Here is a 15929-nt window from a genome sequence, read left to right on the forward strand (position 1 = left end):
GAATGCAAGAGATCCCTTCTTAGTGTAGAAGGGAATGGTTTTTTCTCTGTACTTTTACCAAGGAAATGGAGTGCTAGGTTCCAACAGATTCTGTTCACTGAACCTGGAGCCTTAGAGTCATGCTGAATTCTTCAGAAGGTAGATGTACAAGTAACTGACTATTTAGCTTAGATAGTGTACACTGTTGTTTAATTTTTGAGATGGCTTCAACTTCACCAGTATAGTTTCAAATTCACTACACTTACGAGGGGGATAATCAAAGTCTGTGCTGGAAGCATCAAAGTTCCTTTAGCTAGAATTGGTACATCTTCACTGTAAGGGACAGAGAAGATGTATCAATGTAGAGGACAAACAGCTAATAGCAGATCTGGATATTGTACTGCAGGTTTGTTCTCAGTGCTGTGACACTGCATAAGCAAATATATAAATTGATGTAGGGGCTTTGTGTTCAAACCACAACACAGGAACACCATATTTTCAACACTTGGATGGCAGACATCATGTGAAACTCACGATTTGTCTTGGTCACCAATTCCAACACTAAAATAATCATGTTTTTTCTTGTAAAAGTTAGACTTTTCCTCCGATTTTTCATATAAAATTTCAAAATGTGTAGTGAAATCAGAATTACTGACACACTGATGTCATAACATTATCTTAAAAACATATAAATATTACATTAATAATAGCAATATATATATATATATTTGTGATATATTCTATGTTATTTAGGTGGACTACAGCAAATGTTCATAATGGTCTTTTTTGAAAACCGATAAATAAGAAAAAAAAAAAGGACTGGTTTTTGGCAGTTTCACCAGGAAGAGAATAAGCACATGCTCACAGTTTTCAGTCAACAAAAATCATGTATACAGTGCAAGTAAAACAAAATTGCATGTTTCACAATATGAACTAATTCTAAAAGAAAGCAGAACAAGAAAAAACATCACTGTTAAATACATCTTACCTTAATTCTTGTGCTAACTGATTCACTTAAATCATTCAAAGTAGCAGCTAAATTCTCACAGTTTTCTTCATTTATCATATTCTGCTCAAACACTGCATGAATTTCTTCAACTCCACTTACATTTGGAATGTTTAAGCAAGTTTCTTTGGAAATTCTGTAGTGTTCATTATCTGCAATACTGATTTTCTAAACTTTATTCATTATGTCAATTTTTTTGTATAAAATGGTAAAATGGCTAATAAGTAACAACACAAAATTTAGTCTATAATAATAAGATTTCATGTATCATCGTTATAATAATAATAATAATAGTAATTAGATCGTAGGCATAGCTTAGTTTAATTATCAGCACTCACCTCATAGTAATTCGCTTAGTTTGATGAAAGTTTCAACACGTACATAGTAGTTATGAGACTTTTGAATTTTGATTAGTAGCTATTTTTAATTTAAAGAAATTATGAATTTAAAAAAATTAGAATTACTAAATTATGAGCTTTAAAATTGTTAAAATTTGCCTAAGAAAGGAAAGTGCATATTCCATTCTATAGTTGTCTAATTAAAATTAGGTATTAAAAAATAAAATAAAAGTGAGATAAAAAAGTGATTAATTTTTAATACATAATATTTTATTTTTTAATACATAATTTTAATTAGACCGCTATAGAATGGAATGTGCACTTTCCTTTCTTAGGCAAATTTTAACAATAATGAAGCTCATAATTTAGTAATTCTAATTTTTTTAAATCCATAATTTCTATAAATTAAAAATAGCTACTAATTGAAATTTAAAAGTCTCATAATTACTATGTACGTGTTGAAACTTTCATCAAACTAAGCGGATTACTATGAGGTGAGTGCTGATAATTAAGCTAAGCTAGAGTCTAGTTGTTATATCACAGCACATAAGGATTCCTTAATATATCATCAGTTAATAGTAATTAGATAATACTTCAGTCTGTAAACTGCATCAGTTTCACACATTACTACTGCATATGGAAACATGTGTGTGTGAGAGAGAGAGAGAGAGAGAGAGAGAGAGAGAGAGAGAGAGAGAGAGAGAGAGAGAGAGATGGGGTTCAATATACAGGTAAAATGTCCAAAATTTGCCTGTCCAAAAATCTGGACTTTTTAAAGATTCATTTTTTTTTTTTTTTTTTTTTTTTTTACCCTTTTCAAAACAGTCATTTTACTTTGTTGCCAAAATCTTGTTCTTTGAATAATGAAACTGGATGACAAATTTGATTACATTAGAGTTAAATAATATTTAATTTGAAGCTTCTGAAAAATCCTTTGATAGCTTTGTATGTGTGCTCTTCCATGTTTGATGGCTAGCAGGCTTAATTGCCTTATAAACACGACACTGTCTTGCTAATTTACCAAATTTATTTCTAAAGCTATATAGCTTGTATTATGAGTATATTACCTTTAAGTTTTAACACTTAATTGGATCAGATCAGCATGCAGTCATCTCATGACTCAACAGCACTAAGCTACTACCCAAGCTGGCTGCAGTCTTTGTGTAATGTATGTGGGTGCAAAAATTGTGTGATTTTTGTACACAAAATCTTCTATCTTCGGCCATCCAAAGTATAAATATAAATTTATTTATTAAGAAATATTAAATCTATTAAGATGACAATTAACAGCTTTTGCAAAACCCTGAATGGTGCAAATTTTGAAAACCAAAAAAAAAAAATTTTTTTTTTTCAATTCTTTGGTTGATCAGATGGAGATCCTTGGTAAATCTGAAGTGGACTGCAATGAGAGATGTCAATGGCCATCTTTACTGTACTTCAGCAGTAGTTTACTTTTCTACTCTTTTTTTTAATTGTACAGGAACACAGCTGTAACTTAGGTGTATACAAACACTTATTACGGTTAAAGTTTTCTGTAAGTGTTGTGGTATGGCGAGTTCCACTCATCCTCTTCCATTTCTTCATATCAACCTCCGTAATGCTCACAAAACTCTGTATTCATCTTTCATTGGTTGTTGTTACTGATATGGACAGTGGCCTTTACTAATTTGTTGAGATGAATGGATGGTGTTTTGACTCATTCTAAACTTCGGCAATACAGAATTGCTAATCGTTATTTTATTTCTTTTGAAAATAAACCTTTGATATTAGTTTTTTTTAATTATTATTAATCATTATATCAGTGTTCTCTAAAGTAAGGTAGGGTATCCTCCTGGGGTGTATCGCTTGCACTGCACTGCACTGAGATAAACCTGCAGAAAAAAGCTTGCATGATGACTACCAGTTGCAGCTAGTTTTGCTGGTGTTTATTATGGCTGTGTTTTCTACTCTTTCCTTTTTAATTACACATTGTGTAGCCAATTTTATTACTAAATTAATCTTTCCTCATACACAAATTTAAAATGTGCTTCTGGAATTATCGCATTCTAGGGACAAGAACAGAGAAAATGCAATATGGCATTCCAGATGAAGTTGTGAATCAGGAAAGTGCATTAAGAACTCAGGATCATTAAGTGAAAAGAAGATAATTATATATTAGTTATGAAATAATCTACCAAAGGAGATATTTCATGCATTACTACCTTATACGTATTAGCAAAGATATTGCCTCTGCTGAAGTAATGAGATGATGATAAATAAACAAATTCTGGAAGTTAGAGAATGAACACAGTAACCAAAACAGGCAATATGGGAGAAGAAATAATAATTATAGTAAACAATTTACTTAATTTAAGTGATAAATGCTTCAGATTTTACAATTATATGCTAAATCTGTTGTACACCAAGAGACAGTCCCATTACACTAACAGCTATGGTTGTCAAGCAAGCTCTGAAGAATGTCCCAGAAGAAACTGTTGTTGAAATCTGGCACAAGAGTAGCCTAATTCCATTTAGAAAGTGATCCCAAATTTCAATATAAAACAAAATCAAGCCTTAAAAACTTTGAAACAAGATCCATATACAGGCAGTTCTCGGTTTACGAGTTCCTAGGTTTACAAGTTTTTTTTCCCCCAAGTATCAACAAAATCGAAAATATGAACAGTAATTGCAAAAAATGAATGTTAAACATTCATAAATACCGCATTCCAAACCACGTGTAGCTACACAATACAAATGTATCTCGCTTTACGTCATTAATCAGTTCCAGAGAACCATCGTATCGTTAAAATATCGTAATGAGAACCCAATAACACACTATTTTTTTGTAATTTGTTTCAAGATCTCGGAAATTGAAATTTTCGCTGTATAACTAAGCTATTTATCTCTCTAAAATGTCATTTTTAAGGTCACAAGTGTGACCTCAAGGCCATATAAAAGGTCGTGAGCATGGTTTGTAAATTGTATTAGTTACCAATTCAAATCATTAAAATGCAATACACATTCATTGTTATCATATGTTCCGTTATAAGAATAAATTTTAAACGCCTTTGTGATATTTTTCTAAAGCACATTTCTGGAGGTCACAACCATAAAACAATAAAAACTATTTCCACTTTCCGGTTTATTGGGCTTTTCTGTTACTGCAAGCAATTATAAACGGATAGTAAACTCGATCTTCTTGCATTTGCGAAAATACTGATAGCTTGGAATTGTATGGTTTTTTTTACGTTATTATGGTGGAATATGTTTATCCTTTACTGAAATCTTCAATTGTATAAAACACATAAATAAATTTTCAGAATCTTCTCTTCATTCCTTTTATTTTAAGCTTCGTAAACTTGTTACTCCACACGAATCGTGTTAGTTGCAATTTGTGTGTGCCGTTAAAACCATGCTTCTGCATGCAATCATGAAATTTATAATTAAAAGAGATTATCTTAGAAACAAACGCCTCTTGAAGCATTTCTGAAGAAGACTACTCCTTGTGCAACAAACCAATGAGTGCTGAGCCAATGAGTGATCAACGAGTGTGCAATTAGTCGATGATGATGAAGAATAAACATTCTTTGACATTTATAAGTCATAAATAATTTCTCTTATTATAATTTGCTTGATTTTACAGGCTACGTTTTCATTTCTTTTGATAAATCAATCATTGTTTAACCATAAACTAATTAGCTAACTAATTTCATTGTTGAGAACGTAATCCCTATTTTTAACATTATGTTTATGGGAAATAAATTCCCGCTTTATGAGTGCACGCTAGGAACGAATTAACTCGTAAAGTCAAGAACTACATGTATGATATTGTTAACAAAGGATAAAAACAATAGTTATGAACTATGTGGATTATAATAATAAGGTCCTAGAATTGTCAATGATAACAATACGTGCAAACAATATGTCCATTTAGGTCCAAACCTTAAACTGTATTATCCCATTGTACAGAATTTAAAAACTGTCTGAGACCACAGTGATTGCTTTTAAGGAAGCAAAAACCCTTCAATTTACCCTTGATGGTAGTTACATCTTTAAATAAATCCCACATCAATACACTGTGATCACTGCCACCCAGTGGTTCTTTTATGTGCAGTTTCCTAATTCATGAATAATCACTGCTGATAATCTGATCAAGAGTATTACTCTCTAACATGCTGCTGTAGAAAACAGTCTTCCAATAAATTCACAAAAGTTTCGATAGTGTGTGATTGACCAACCCACAAGTTGTAGTTAATATTTGGAAAGTTAAAATCCATCATTGTGATTTCCTGGCCCACTCTATTTCTCTGTACAGTTCATTGTACTCATCAGAGTCATTAGGACTATAAGGTATAAGATATGTTCGTGTCAGACGGCACCTGGGGTTTCTCCCATCTCCACGTGTGTTCGCTGTATCGAGGACAGTACACTGTCAAGACAGAGACGTTGCCCATCCCTCGCCATGTGGAGGCTAGCTGGGTGTATCCAGTATCACAACAAGTTGCTCTGGCAGGTCCTGCCACCTAGTTTCCCGGGATTTCAGTTTCTAGGACCTTAAAAAAAAAAAAAAATTTTCACGTGCTTGACATTAATGCTTAATGGGATTGCTGAAATCGCTGGTTGGGGTTGAACGCTAGAGAGATGTGTTAAAACACCTAATAGGTCAGGCAACATTTTGATGTTATTAAATTTAGACGTGTGAGGCTATACACTAGATCAGGCCTGGGCAAACTTTTAGCTGAAGGGCCGCATTAGGAATTCAAAAAGAAGGTGGGCCATACGTAAAATACTATTTTTAGATATACAGGGTATCTAAAAAATATTGGTACAAATGTTTAGGGGAGGTAGGTAACATCTAGAGGAATGTGAATCGCATAGGAACTCATAACCAGAAACATCACGGGAAAGTAGTAGCAGAGGCACAAGAAGCAGAAATGGCAAGACAGTAATTAGTGGCAAACATTTATTTGACATAATATTAACAATGGAGTACGAGATGGATGCATTTCATGAGGTTACAAAAGATGCTCGAAGGTTCCACCACGAAACGCGATGCATGCGTGACACCGACGCATCATGAATTGGCGGACAGGGTCCACCAATCCATGGTGGACCATGGATTGGCAGACCGTGTCCGCCAATCCACGTCGAAGAAACTCTGTCAAAGAAACTGTGCTACTGTCAAAGAAACTCCGCCTGGAGTTTTTTTGACAGTAACAGTAGCGCACATGAGTCTCGCCACGAGATCCATTTCCGTCTCCACAGGCGATTCATACACGATAGATTTGAGGGCCCCCCCCACAGAAAGAAATCGAGGCTCGATAAATCAGGTGAATGTGGGGGCCAGGCAACGGGTCCACCACGGCCAATCCCCGACGCCCAAAATGCCTGTTCAAATGGTCACAATACACCTTCCATAATGGGCAGGCGCCCCATCATGTTGGAACCAAATTTTGCGTCTCACATTTGCTGGAACATCGTCAAGTAACCCTGGTAGAACTTGTTCAAGAAAGATCCAATATTTAGCGGAGTTGCCTCATCTGTGAACCTCATAGGCTGGAAAATTCAAGACTTGTTGAACACTTTCTTGGAGAAACCACTGTGCAAAAGCTACACGTGCTGGATGATCTTGGGGGAGCAGTAACTGAACCCTTTGGAGATAAAAGGGATGTAAGGAATCGTCATGCAAGACACGCTGTACACTGCAACGAGACACTCCTAAGGCAGAGGAAACGGCACGTGTGCTGGTAGTAGGATTATTCTGGACAGCATTCAACACACTTTTTTCCATGGCGGGAGTTCGCGTCGAACGTGGTCTACAGCACTACTCCTGTTACTTCTAAATGACCCATAATCGCACAAATTTTGATGCACATGCGCAAACAAACGGTGGTCTGGTACATGTCTGTCTGGGAAGCGTTCTCCATAAATTCGTTGAGCGGCTCGTCCATTGCCCTCTGCTAATCTATACACTAGGTGCATGTCTGCCAGCTCACAGTTTGTATATCGATGCATGCTCTTCGTGCGGCGACTACTGCTTCAATGAGTAAACCAGAAATTTTCTCTCTCATGAACTGATGAACAGTGCCGTCTACCGATTTACGGTGACGTTTCCGGTTATGGGTTCCTAAGCGATTCACATTCCTTTTGATGTTATCTACCTCCCCTAAACGTTTGTACCAATATTTTTGAGACACCCTGTATATTATTTGTTATCATGAAGAAGAAATATAACATAAAAAAAAAAAAAAAATTATTCTCTAATAACCAAGAATTTAATGAGATGAATGGAACTGTTTTACATCTTTTAACATTTTTTTAATTTCGGGTGTTAATTTTGTAGTTGAGATTCTTAAAACTGCTTGTAAATGTTCATCGGTGATGCTTAATCGTAAAGAATTTTTATTTAGATTCATGATGGAAAATGTTTCTTCACATATATAGGTTGATCCAAAGATAATCAACATTTTTTGGGCAAAATAAGTTTGTTGAATTTGTCCAAATCAAGAGTATTGTAAAATTTACAGATTTACTCATGACGGTGCAATTCTCTTAAATTGGTATTACGCTGCAGATCTATAATCTGAAGTTTTAGTTCATTCGGTGCAATTTCTATAGAAATTGATTCTATCACTATCAATTTCTATTGAAAATGGATCGCGCACTATTGCCAAACTTGTCTCAATTTTTTGGAAGTCGCCAAATCTTTGTGAAAAGTCGTCATTCAAAGTGTTGATAATTTCACAATATTTTTCAAATTTATTTTCTGGAATCTTCAACAACTTCATTGTTGGAAAGTGGTCTACCTTGTTAATCAATAAATGTCGAAGGAACAACTGGAATTTTAATTGAAATCCATTCAAACCTTTTACCATATCATGGGTGTATAAATTTTTCCCTTGTAATACGGTGTTGAAAGTATTTAAGTGTGTCATGATGTCCAGGGTAAACACAAAATCACAAATCCAGTTATTATCAGTTAATTCAGGAAAGTCCATAATATTTTTCAGTTTTAAAAATAGAATGATGTCATCTTTAAGATCCCATACGCGCTGAAGAACTTTTCCTAAGCTAAGCCATCGAATTTGGCTATGATAGCCTCCGTAGCCGAGTGGTCAGGAGCGGGAGTGCAGTGGCACACTCTCTTTGAATAGACTGGGGTTCAAGCCCCTGACTGCTAAATACGGTCGATCTGCCAATCCGCACTGGACCAGCGTGGCAGATTATGGTCCATTTCCCTCAGCATGAATTGTTGAGGAGGCTTCCATCCTGCAGTGGGTTGATAATGGCTGCAATTTATTTTTATTTAAGGAATATCAGTGTACTCGGATTCAATATCTTGAAGAAAATTAACGAATTGTCTGTATTTCAGGCCCCTCGATCTATTAAATTTACTAGTTTAATAATACAAGATGTGACATGTTCAACTTTTAACACATTTTTAGATAATACTTGTTGATGTATAATACAATGAATTGTAATTAAATTATAATCGGGATCATTTTCACAAATTTTATCCTGAATTTTCTTTGATGCTCCAACATTTTTACCTGTCAAACTTGGTGGTCCGTCAGTTGTTACGCTTACCATTTTGTTCCATTGTAAATTATATCTTAAGCATTTTTCAACTTTTTCAAATATATCAGTTCCCTTTTTTTGGTCTTTAAGAGATTCCATTGAAAGAAGCTCTTCAATAATTTCAAAATTAGAGGTACATCCACGTATGAAAATTAATAACTGTGCAGTATTTGTTTGGTCGTTACTTTCATCGAGAGCTATCGAGTACTATGTTATGGATTCTAATACTGATAATAATTGCTCATTCAAATTTGTATCGATACATTCAATTCTTACTACGGTTCGCCGAGATAAACTTATACTCTGAAATTTGTGTTTAATGTCAAGACATATAATTAGCATTAGCATTAGCAGAGGCATTTGATGCAAGAAAGCAAGCTTATGCAGCATCAGCCAAAAAAAAAAAAAAAAAAAAAAAACCACTTCCACTTCACCCCTCTGTTCGTTCAAAATACCTGTCCAGCTGAGCCTTAAACTTATTTAGGCTATCAACCTCCACTACAAGGGATGGAAGTCTGTTCCACCAACCAACCACCTGCTGGCTAAAGGCAAATTTAAGCATGTCTATCCTACATCTGTCTTTCCTCAATTTGAATTTATGCCCTCTCAGGTGATTCTGAGCTAGAGGAAGAATCCCATCAGCATTGAGCATGCTCAAACCATTCAAGGCTTTATACACCTCTATCAGATCACCTCGCTGGTGCCTAGTCTCCAGACACTGTAATTTGCAAAACTTAAGCCTTTCTTCGTAAGAGCACCCCTTTGTTCCATTCACTAATCTTGTTGCCCTTCTCTGTACTTATTCCAGCAGCTCTACATCCTTCTTGAAATGAGGCCTCCAGACCTGTATACAGTACTCTAGGTGTGGCCTGACCATTGCCTTATACAAGGGAATAATCACCTCCTTATCCCTGCTGGAAAAATTCCTGTATATCATTGACAATACTCCATGAGCTACTCTTGCAGCCCGTCTGCAAGAGTAGCTCTATAGATTTCTATAATTCCACAAGCTTCAGTCATACATTCTTTAATATAGTCTCCATCAGAAAAAGGCTGGTTGCTTTTTGCAATTATATGAGAAATAACAAAACTTGCCTCTACAGTAGCTTCTTGTTCCTTAGTTAGCCATGTAAACACATTTTGTTATCTAGATAAATTTTGAATCAATCCATCAGCAGTTTTCTTTCTCACTTCTGGAGTTAAATTGGCACCATATTCGTAACGTTTAGTAGTGAAATGTCTTTTAATATTGTGACATTTTAATATTTTAATGATGAGACAAATAGTCTTGTTATTTATGTTAGCAAAAAAATATTTTGTGTTCCACTCTTCATTGAAGACACGATGCTCTTGTTGAATTTTTCGTTTTTATTCACTTTTAAAAGGGCATAAATATTATTTTTATCGCTACTGGCACCAAGATGATAACAGAAGATAATGCAAAAAAACTAACTGCAGGGATGACCATCAGAGAAAACAGATTGGAACTGCGGCCAGTCAGCAGTCCTATCCTATTACTCCGCCACCCCAGCAAAGCCATTGTTGTCATCACTGGTTGTGTGTTACCGTAGTTTCGCACGGTTAGTTTATAATTGCAAATTATACCGTTGTAAAAGCGCCCGTTGGCTCGCTCCGCTTTGCGCACAATTTCAAATTCTATCTCAATTTGAACAATACAGAGATGATAAAACAATTTACAAGTCGACAAATTCTATAATGTATTACATATACAAATTTATTTTTCAAAAAGGCGTCGCAAAAGGCATAAATAAGTAAATTTTTTTCGAAAATACAATTAAAGCTTGCAGGCCTCACAAAAAATGTGTAGCGGCCCGCAGGCCATAGTTTGCCCGGGCCTACACTAGATGAAAGATAATAGTGGGAGGGTAGAAGTAGAAGTAAGGGGTCTATAGAAGAGATGAGCCCCTGCTAGGCAGTGTGGCATGCCCATGCCACACCAGAGGGAAGTTTGGATGGCAGGTGAGGGAGGTGCCGAAAAGTTACCTACTCCAGCCATGGATAGGGGTTGGAAGCAGGCTGGGCTAAGTGTCCAGCCTGGGTCGCCATATGGCTTAGGCAGTGATCAGCTGCTGTCCTGGTCTTTGCTCCAATATCTTGGTTGTCCTTCCCTTGTGGTGCTGGTCAGTTTGTCACATCCATGTGTTTGCTCAAGTATGATTGTCCTTTCCTTGGGATCAATTACCTTTTGTCTCATGTCTGATTTAAGTCAGGTGTGCAGTGCCAGTTGTCACTAATGCTTGTGGTCAGTTGTGGTTGTTGAGTCAACTGTTGGGTTGAGAGTAAGCTGTTTGTGGTCGCTGTTTCTCTAGGTGTTTCGAGGTCACAAACTTGTGGTTTTCCTGTTTGTCACAGAAGGTGGTCACTTTATTGAGAGCTTAGGTTTTCTTGACTTGTGGGGTGATAAGATCTTAGGGTCCCAATTCATTCTTCTCCTAGTGTGGTTGTGTCATTTTGTTGTTTGCACTTTTGTTGTCATTTATCTTTTGTAGTTCCGTTTGTTGTCATTTATCTTGCCACTTTCCTAATTGGGGTTTTGTGGTTTTGGTAAAGTCCGCTGCTTGGCATATATGGCCTGGGCAAAGTCTGAGAAGGCTCTAAGTCTCAGCACTCTCCAAAAGGTGGTGTTCATTATTTCTTGCCATGAATTGAATCTTGGTGATTAATACTGATCTGAGGTCCTCGTAGTGTTGGCATTCGTACACCATGTGGTCCCAGGCACACAGGGGGTTGTCCACTAGTCGGAAGGTGGTCAGTTTATTTCTGATGGCGCCATGTCCTGTCATCAGATATGTAACAGGAAGACCTGGGGAAAACCAGGCCGATAGCATTGGGTAGACTGTAGTTATCTCAGGGATGAATTTTTTTGTTATTTGTCCCTTTGTTGTTTGGGACCAGCGTTGTTGCCATATCCCATGGAGGTAAGCTAGAAGCCGCTTCTTTTCATTTGCTCTGTTGCTTGCAGAACCTGTGGTAAACTCTTTGTATGTGGTGCTTTTGCCCCAATCAAGCTGGAAATTCATCCCTACTTGAACCACCAGGTCAAGGGACCGGTTTTCTGTCATCACTTGTAGTGCTGGGGTGGAGACTGTGTGGCAAGCTCTTGTCATGGTGAGTAGCACTGGTCTTTGGATGGTGAGAAGCTTTCTAGAATTTACCACAGTCGTGGCTTTGTTGTACCAGACTCCAGAGGCATAAGTCACCGCAGGGATGAATACAGTTTTGTATAAGAGGGCAAGGGTGAGCCTCTTCAGCCCCCAGTCTTTACTTGCCACTCTACTTATCATTGATGCGTATGTTTTCATTTTCTTCTGTAGATTTTTTAGGCGTGGTAGGAATGTCAGGTTTCTGTCCAGGGTGATGCCCAGGTATTTAGCTCGGTCATTAGTTTAATGGTTTTGTCCTGTATTTTGATTAGTGGTGGTCTCGTTGGGGCAAGGTGCCTTTTTAGCAAGATGGATTGAGTTTTGATCGGTGATATTTGTAGATGGTGTAGTTTGGTCCAGTGTTGCAGAACAGTCAGGGCATTGTTGGCTGCAGTTTCAATCTGCGTCCTGGAGTTTCAAGCTATGAGCAAGGTTTGTTTGTTTGTTTGGTTGGTTTTTAGGAGCATTAGTAACTAAAGCCATATTGCTCCGGGATATGCGGTGGTCATTCCTTGACCTTTCCGCATCCTCCGTATTTGGTGGTAATGGGCTCGAACCCCGGTCTAATCAAGAAGCGTGTGCTGCGCACTGCTGCTCCTTCCCACCTGGCTACGGAGGTGCCAATGAGCAATGTGAAATCGTTCACAAAGGCCCTGCTCTCGGACACCCAGATCCATGGACAGAAATTCATCAAGCACACAGTTCCAGAGGAGAGGTCCAAGCACAGAGCCCTGCGGGCAACCCGTATTTATTTATCGTTCAAGTTTGGCAATGGATTTCTTAACGACAACTCTTCTATTTTGATGCAAGAATATAGGCTCGGCCACCAAAGGGTGTCGAATGCCCCAGCAAAATCAACTGAGATAAGCAGTAAATATTTGCTCTGACAGTTCTGAAGTGCCAGAGCAATGTTTTCTAGTGCATCGGTTGTGCTTCTTTGTGACCTGAAACCATATTGGTTTGGTGCTGGAAGTTGTGCCAAGTTGTAATACTTTTCTATTCTTTCTTGGAAGACTTGCTCAAAGACTTTGCTCAACCTTGCTATTGGAACAAGTACAGAGAAGGGCAACAAGATTAGTGAATGGAACAAAGAGATTAGTGAATGGAACAACAAGATTAGTGAATGGAACAAAGGGTTGCTCTTATGAAGAAAGGCTTAAGTTTTGCAAATTACAGTGTCTGGAGACTAGACACCTGCGAGGTGATCTGGTAGAGGTGTATGAAGCCTTGAATGGTTAGAGCATAATCAATGCTGATAGGATTCTTACCTCTTGCTCAGAATAATCGCCTGAGAGGGAATAAATTCAAATTGGGAAAGACAGTTGTAGGATAGATGTGCGGAAGTTTGCCTTTAGCCAGCAGGTGGTTGATTGCTGGAACAAACTTCCATCTGTCGTTGTAGAAGTTGATAGCTTAAATAGATTCAAGGCAGAACTAGACAAACATTTGGAGCAAGTGGATGGATGAAATTAAATTTATTTATTTTTTTTTTTGGCTGATGCTATATAAGCTTGCTTTCTTACATCATGTGCCTTTGTTAATGCTAAAAGATAACAAATGTGACTAAGACTATTTAATATGTTAAGTCAAATAGACAGCATAATTTTCGAAGAAACTTATCAGTTTCAGGTACTCAAAATTCTTTGTATATCGGCTGAAGAGCAAAATATTCATTGTTGAAAGCTGTTGTTGTCATTATTTTGGGTGTAAGGGTTGCTCAGGCCATATTGCACCTGTTGAAAACTTCTTTTGGCATATAGGGGGAACCCTGGAGACCGCAATTAAAACAAACACACCTTATACACCTTGTTGAAAGCTTCTATTTTAATTATGAATATATCTTTTATCTTACAGTTTTAATTGTACAGTACAGGCACTCCTCGACTTACATACTTAATCGGTTTTTTTCATGTACATAAGTCCAACTTCAGTCTTGTAGATACAAAATACATGTACTGTATAGTACAACGCACTGAGCTTATAACCCCCAACAAACTTCATCATATACAGCATTTTACGATTCTTAAGAGAGTTAAATGAGGCTGAAAAAACACAATGAAAAATAATTTATAGTACATATTTATTCAAAACTAATTTAATCTATGATCAAATCACTTAACGATGGACTCTCCAAAATAAAATATCGTTCACTATACAATATGTAGTAAGCGTGGTCATTGTGATCACGTTTGCGAACTGAATTTCAATTCTATTAAACGGCTATTCTAATAAGCGAAAATAGAAGGAATATTATCCACAGGCTATAAAAGTAAAGATATAAAGCACAGATTTACACTTTACTTCCTCCAATTAACAAAATTAAATGATGTGTGAAAATCGGAAGAATATTTCTCACAGGTTAGCAAAATAAAAATAAATTTATGCTTACGTACACAGCTTAATCAATAGTGTAATTAATTGATATTTCTATTCACTGATTTTTTTTGGTCATAAAATTTAACAGTAAGCAAATAAGCAATCAATAACAAAGAACATGGCACGCACAAATTGCAACCAACACGATACGCGAAGTGAGATATGGAGTAACAACTTTAAGAAGCTCAAAAAATAGGAATGAAGAGAAGATTCTGAAAATTTATTTATGTTTTTTATATGATTCAAGATTTCAGTGAAGGGGAACTCATTTCACCGTAATCCATAATGTAAAAACCCACACAATTCCTGTGATCGGTATTATTGCAAATGCAATAAGATCGAGGTTACTACCTTATAACTATATTGTGCTAACAGAAAAGCCCAATAAACCGGAAACAGCTAACTGTTTTTATTGTTTCATGGTAGTGCCTCATGAAATGTTTTAGAGAAAAAAAAAAAAAAATACACACATATATATATAATTTTTATTGTATACAAAAGTGGTATATACAATACAAACTTCACAGCAGCGATGACAGGGGTTTTACACTGGGTGGTGGACGGGGGAGCCATGGGGGGGGGCACATCGAAGTTTGGGCTCATCCCCCAGAGCCAATAGATTTCGCAAATAGATAATTTTTGTCTATTTCTTACCAAAGTTCACAACTGAGACACAATCTCATCATTTGTTGAAATTGAGGGCCATCCAGATCACAGATCACTTTTGACAGACTACCTTCTTAGAAACAGTGGCGCCAGCTAAACTTATATACAGTCCACTGCAGAGTCCGAATATGACATGTTAAGAAGTGGAATGTCTGTATGTGTGTTAAGGGAAAATTTATGATACACATGCTGTTTAGTGTAATCCAACATTTTGAAATACAAAGAGATATGAAAACATGTCTTTCAGATATCAAAAATGGGAAGCATTCAAGGAATTAATCTTGGAAGCTACTAGGATTTTCATACCAACTAAGAAATACTGATCAAGGTTTAGGTCTAAATGGATGTCAGATGAATTAATGAGGCTCGTGGCAGAGAAAAACCCCAGGGACTCACATCTGGTGAGTATGGGCTTGGCACACCCAGGGTCCTGGGCTGGATATCATCATTCTTCTCTTTCTTGGCAATTCCCTTCTACTTTTCTCTCTCTCTCTCTCTCTCTCTCTCAGGGTAAATCGGGAATTTTTTTTGGCTGGTGCAGCATAAACCTCAGGCTTCATTGCACCATATAGCTAATAATAATAATAATAATAATAAATATGCATGGGACGCATATAAATTATCAGGTGACACAGAAGCCTATGGCAGATATACGCTAGGCTGTAATCAAGTCATAAAGGAGGTTAGGCAAGTGAAGGCAGATTACGAGAAATGATGCAAAAAAAAAACAACAAAGAGTTCATTACTTATGTAAACTCTAGAAGGAAGGGGATGAATCAGATTGATCCACTTGATATCGATGGTTCGACTGTTGATGATCCTGCTCAGATAGCTAACAAACTG

At 36.7% G+C, this 15929-nt stretch overlaps 1 protein-coding gene across 1 annotated transcript in view; it reads right to left on the reverse strand.

Moving 5' to 3' along the window:
• LOC150080280 (uncharacterized) overlaps nt 1-15929 on the reverse strand; it is a 328384-nt gene that overhangs the window by 24337 nt on the left and 288118 nt on the right. Inside the window, exon 9 of the mRNA XM_090380675.1 lies at nt 968-1137. Within this exon, the coding sequence (XP_090236801.1) occupies nt 968-1137 (170 nt within the window). The remainder of the gene's footprint in view (nt 1-967; nt 1138-15929) is intronic.

Source organism: Mastigoproctus giganteus, chromosome 9 (genome assembly GCF_048544385.1).
Source record: "Mastigoproctus giganteus isolate SK-2022 chromosome 9, ASM4854438v1, whole genome shotgun sequence".
NCBI lineage: Eukaryota > Metazoa > Arthropoda > Arachnida > Uropygi > Thelyphonidae > Mastigoproctus > Mastigoproctus giganteus.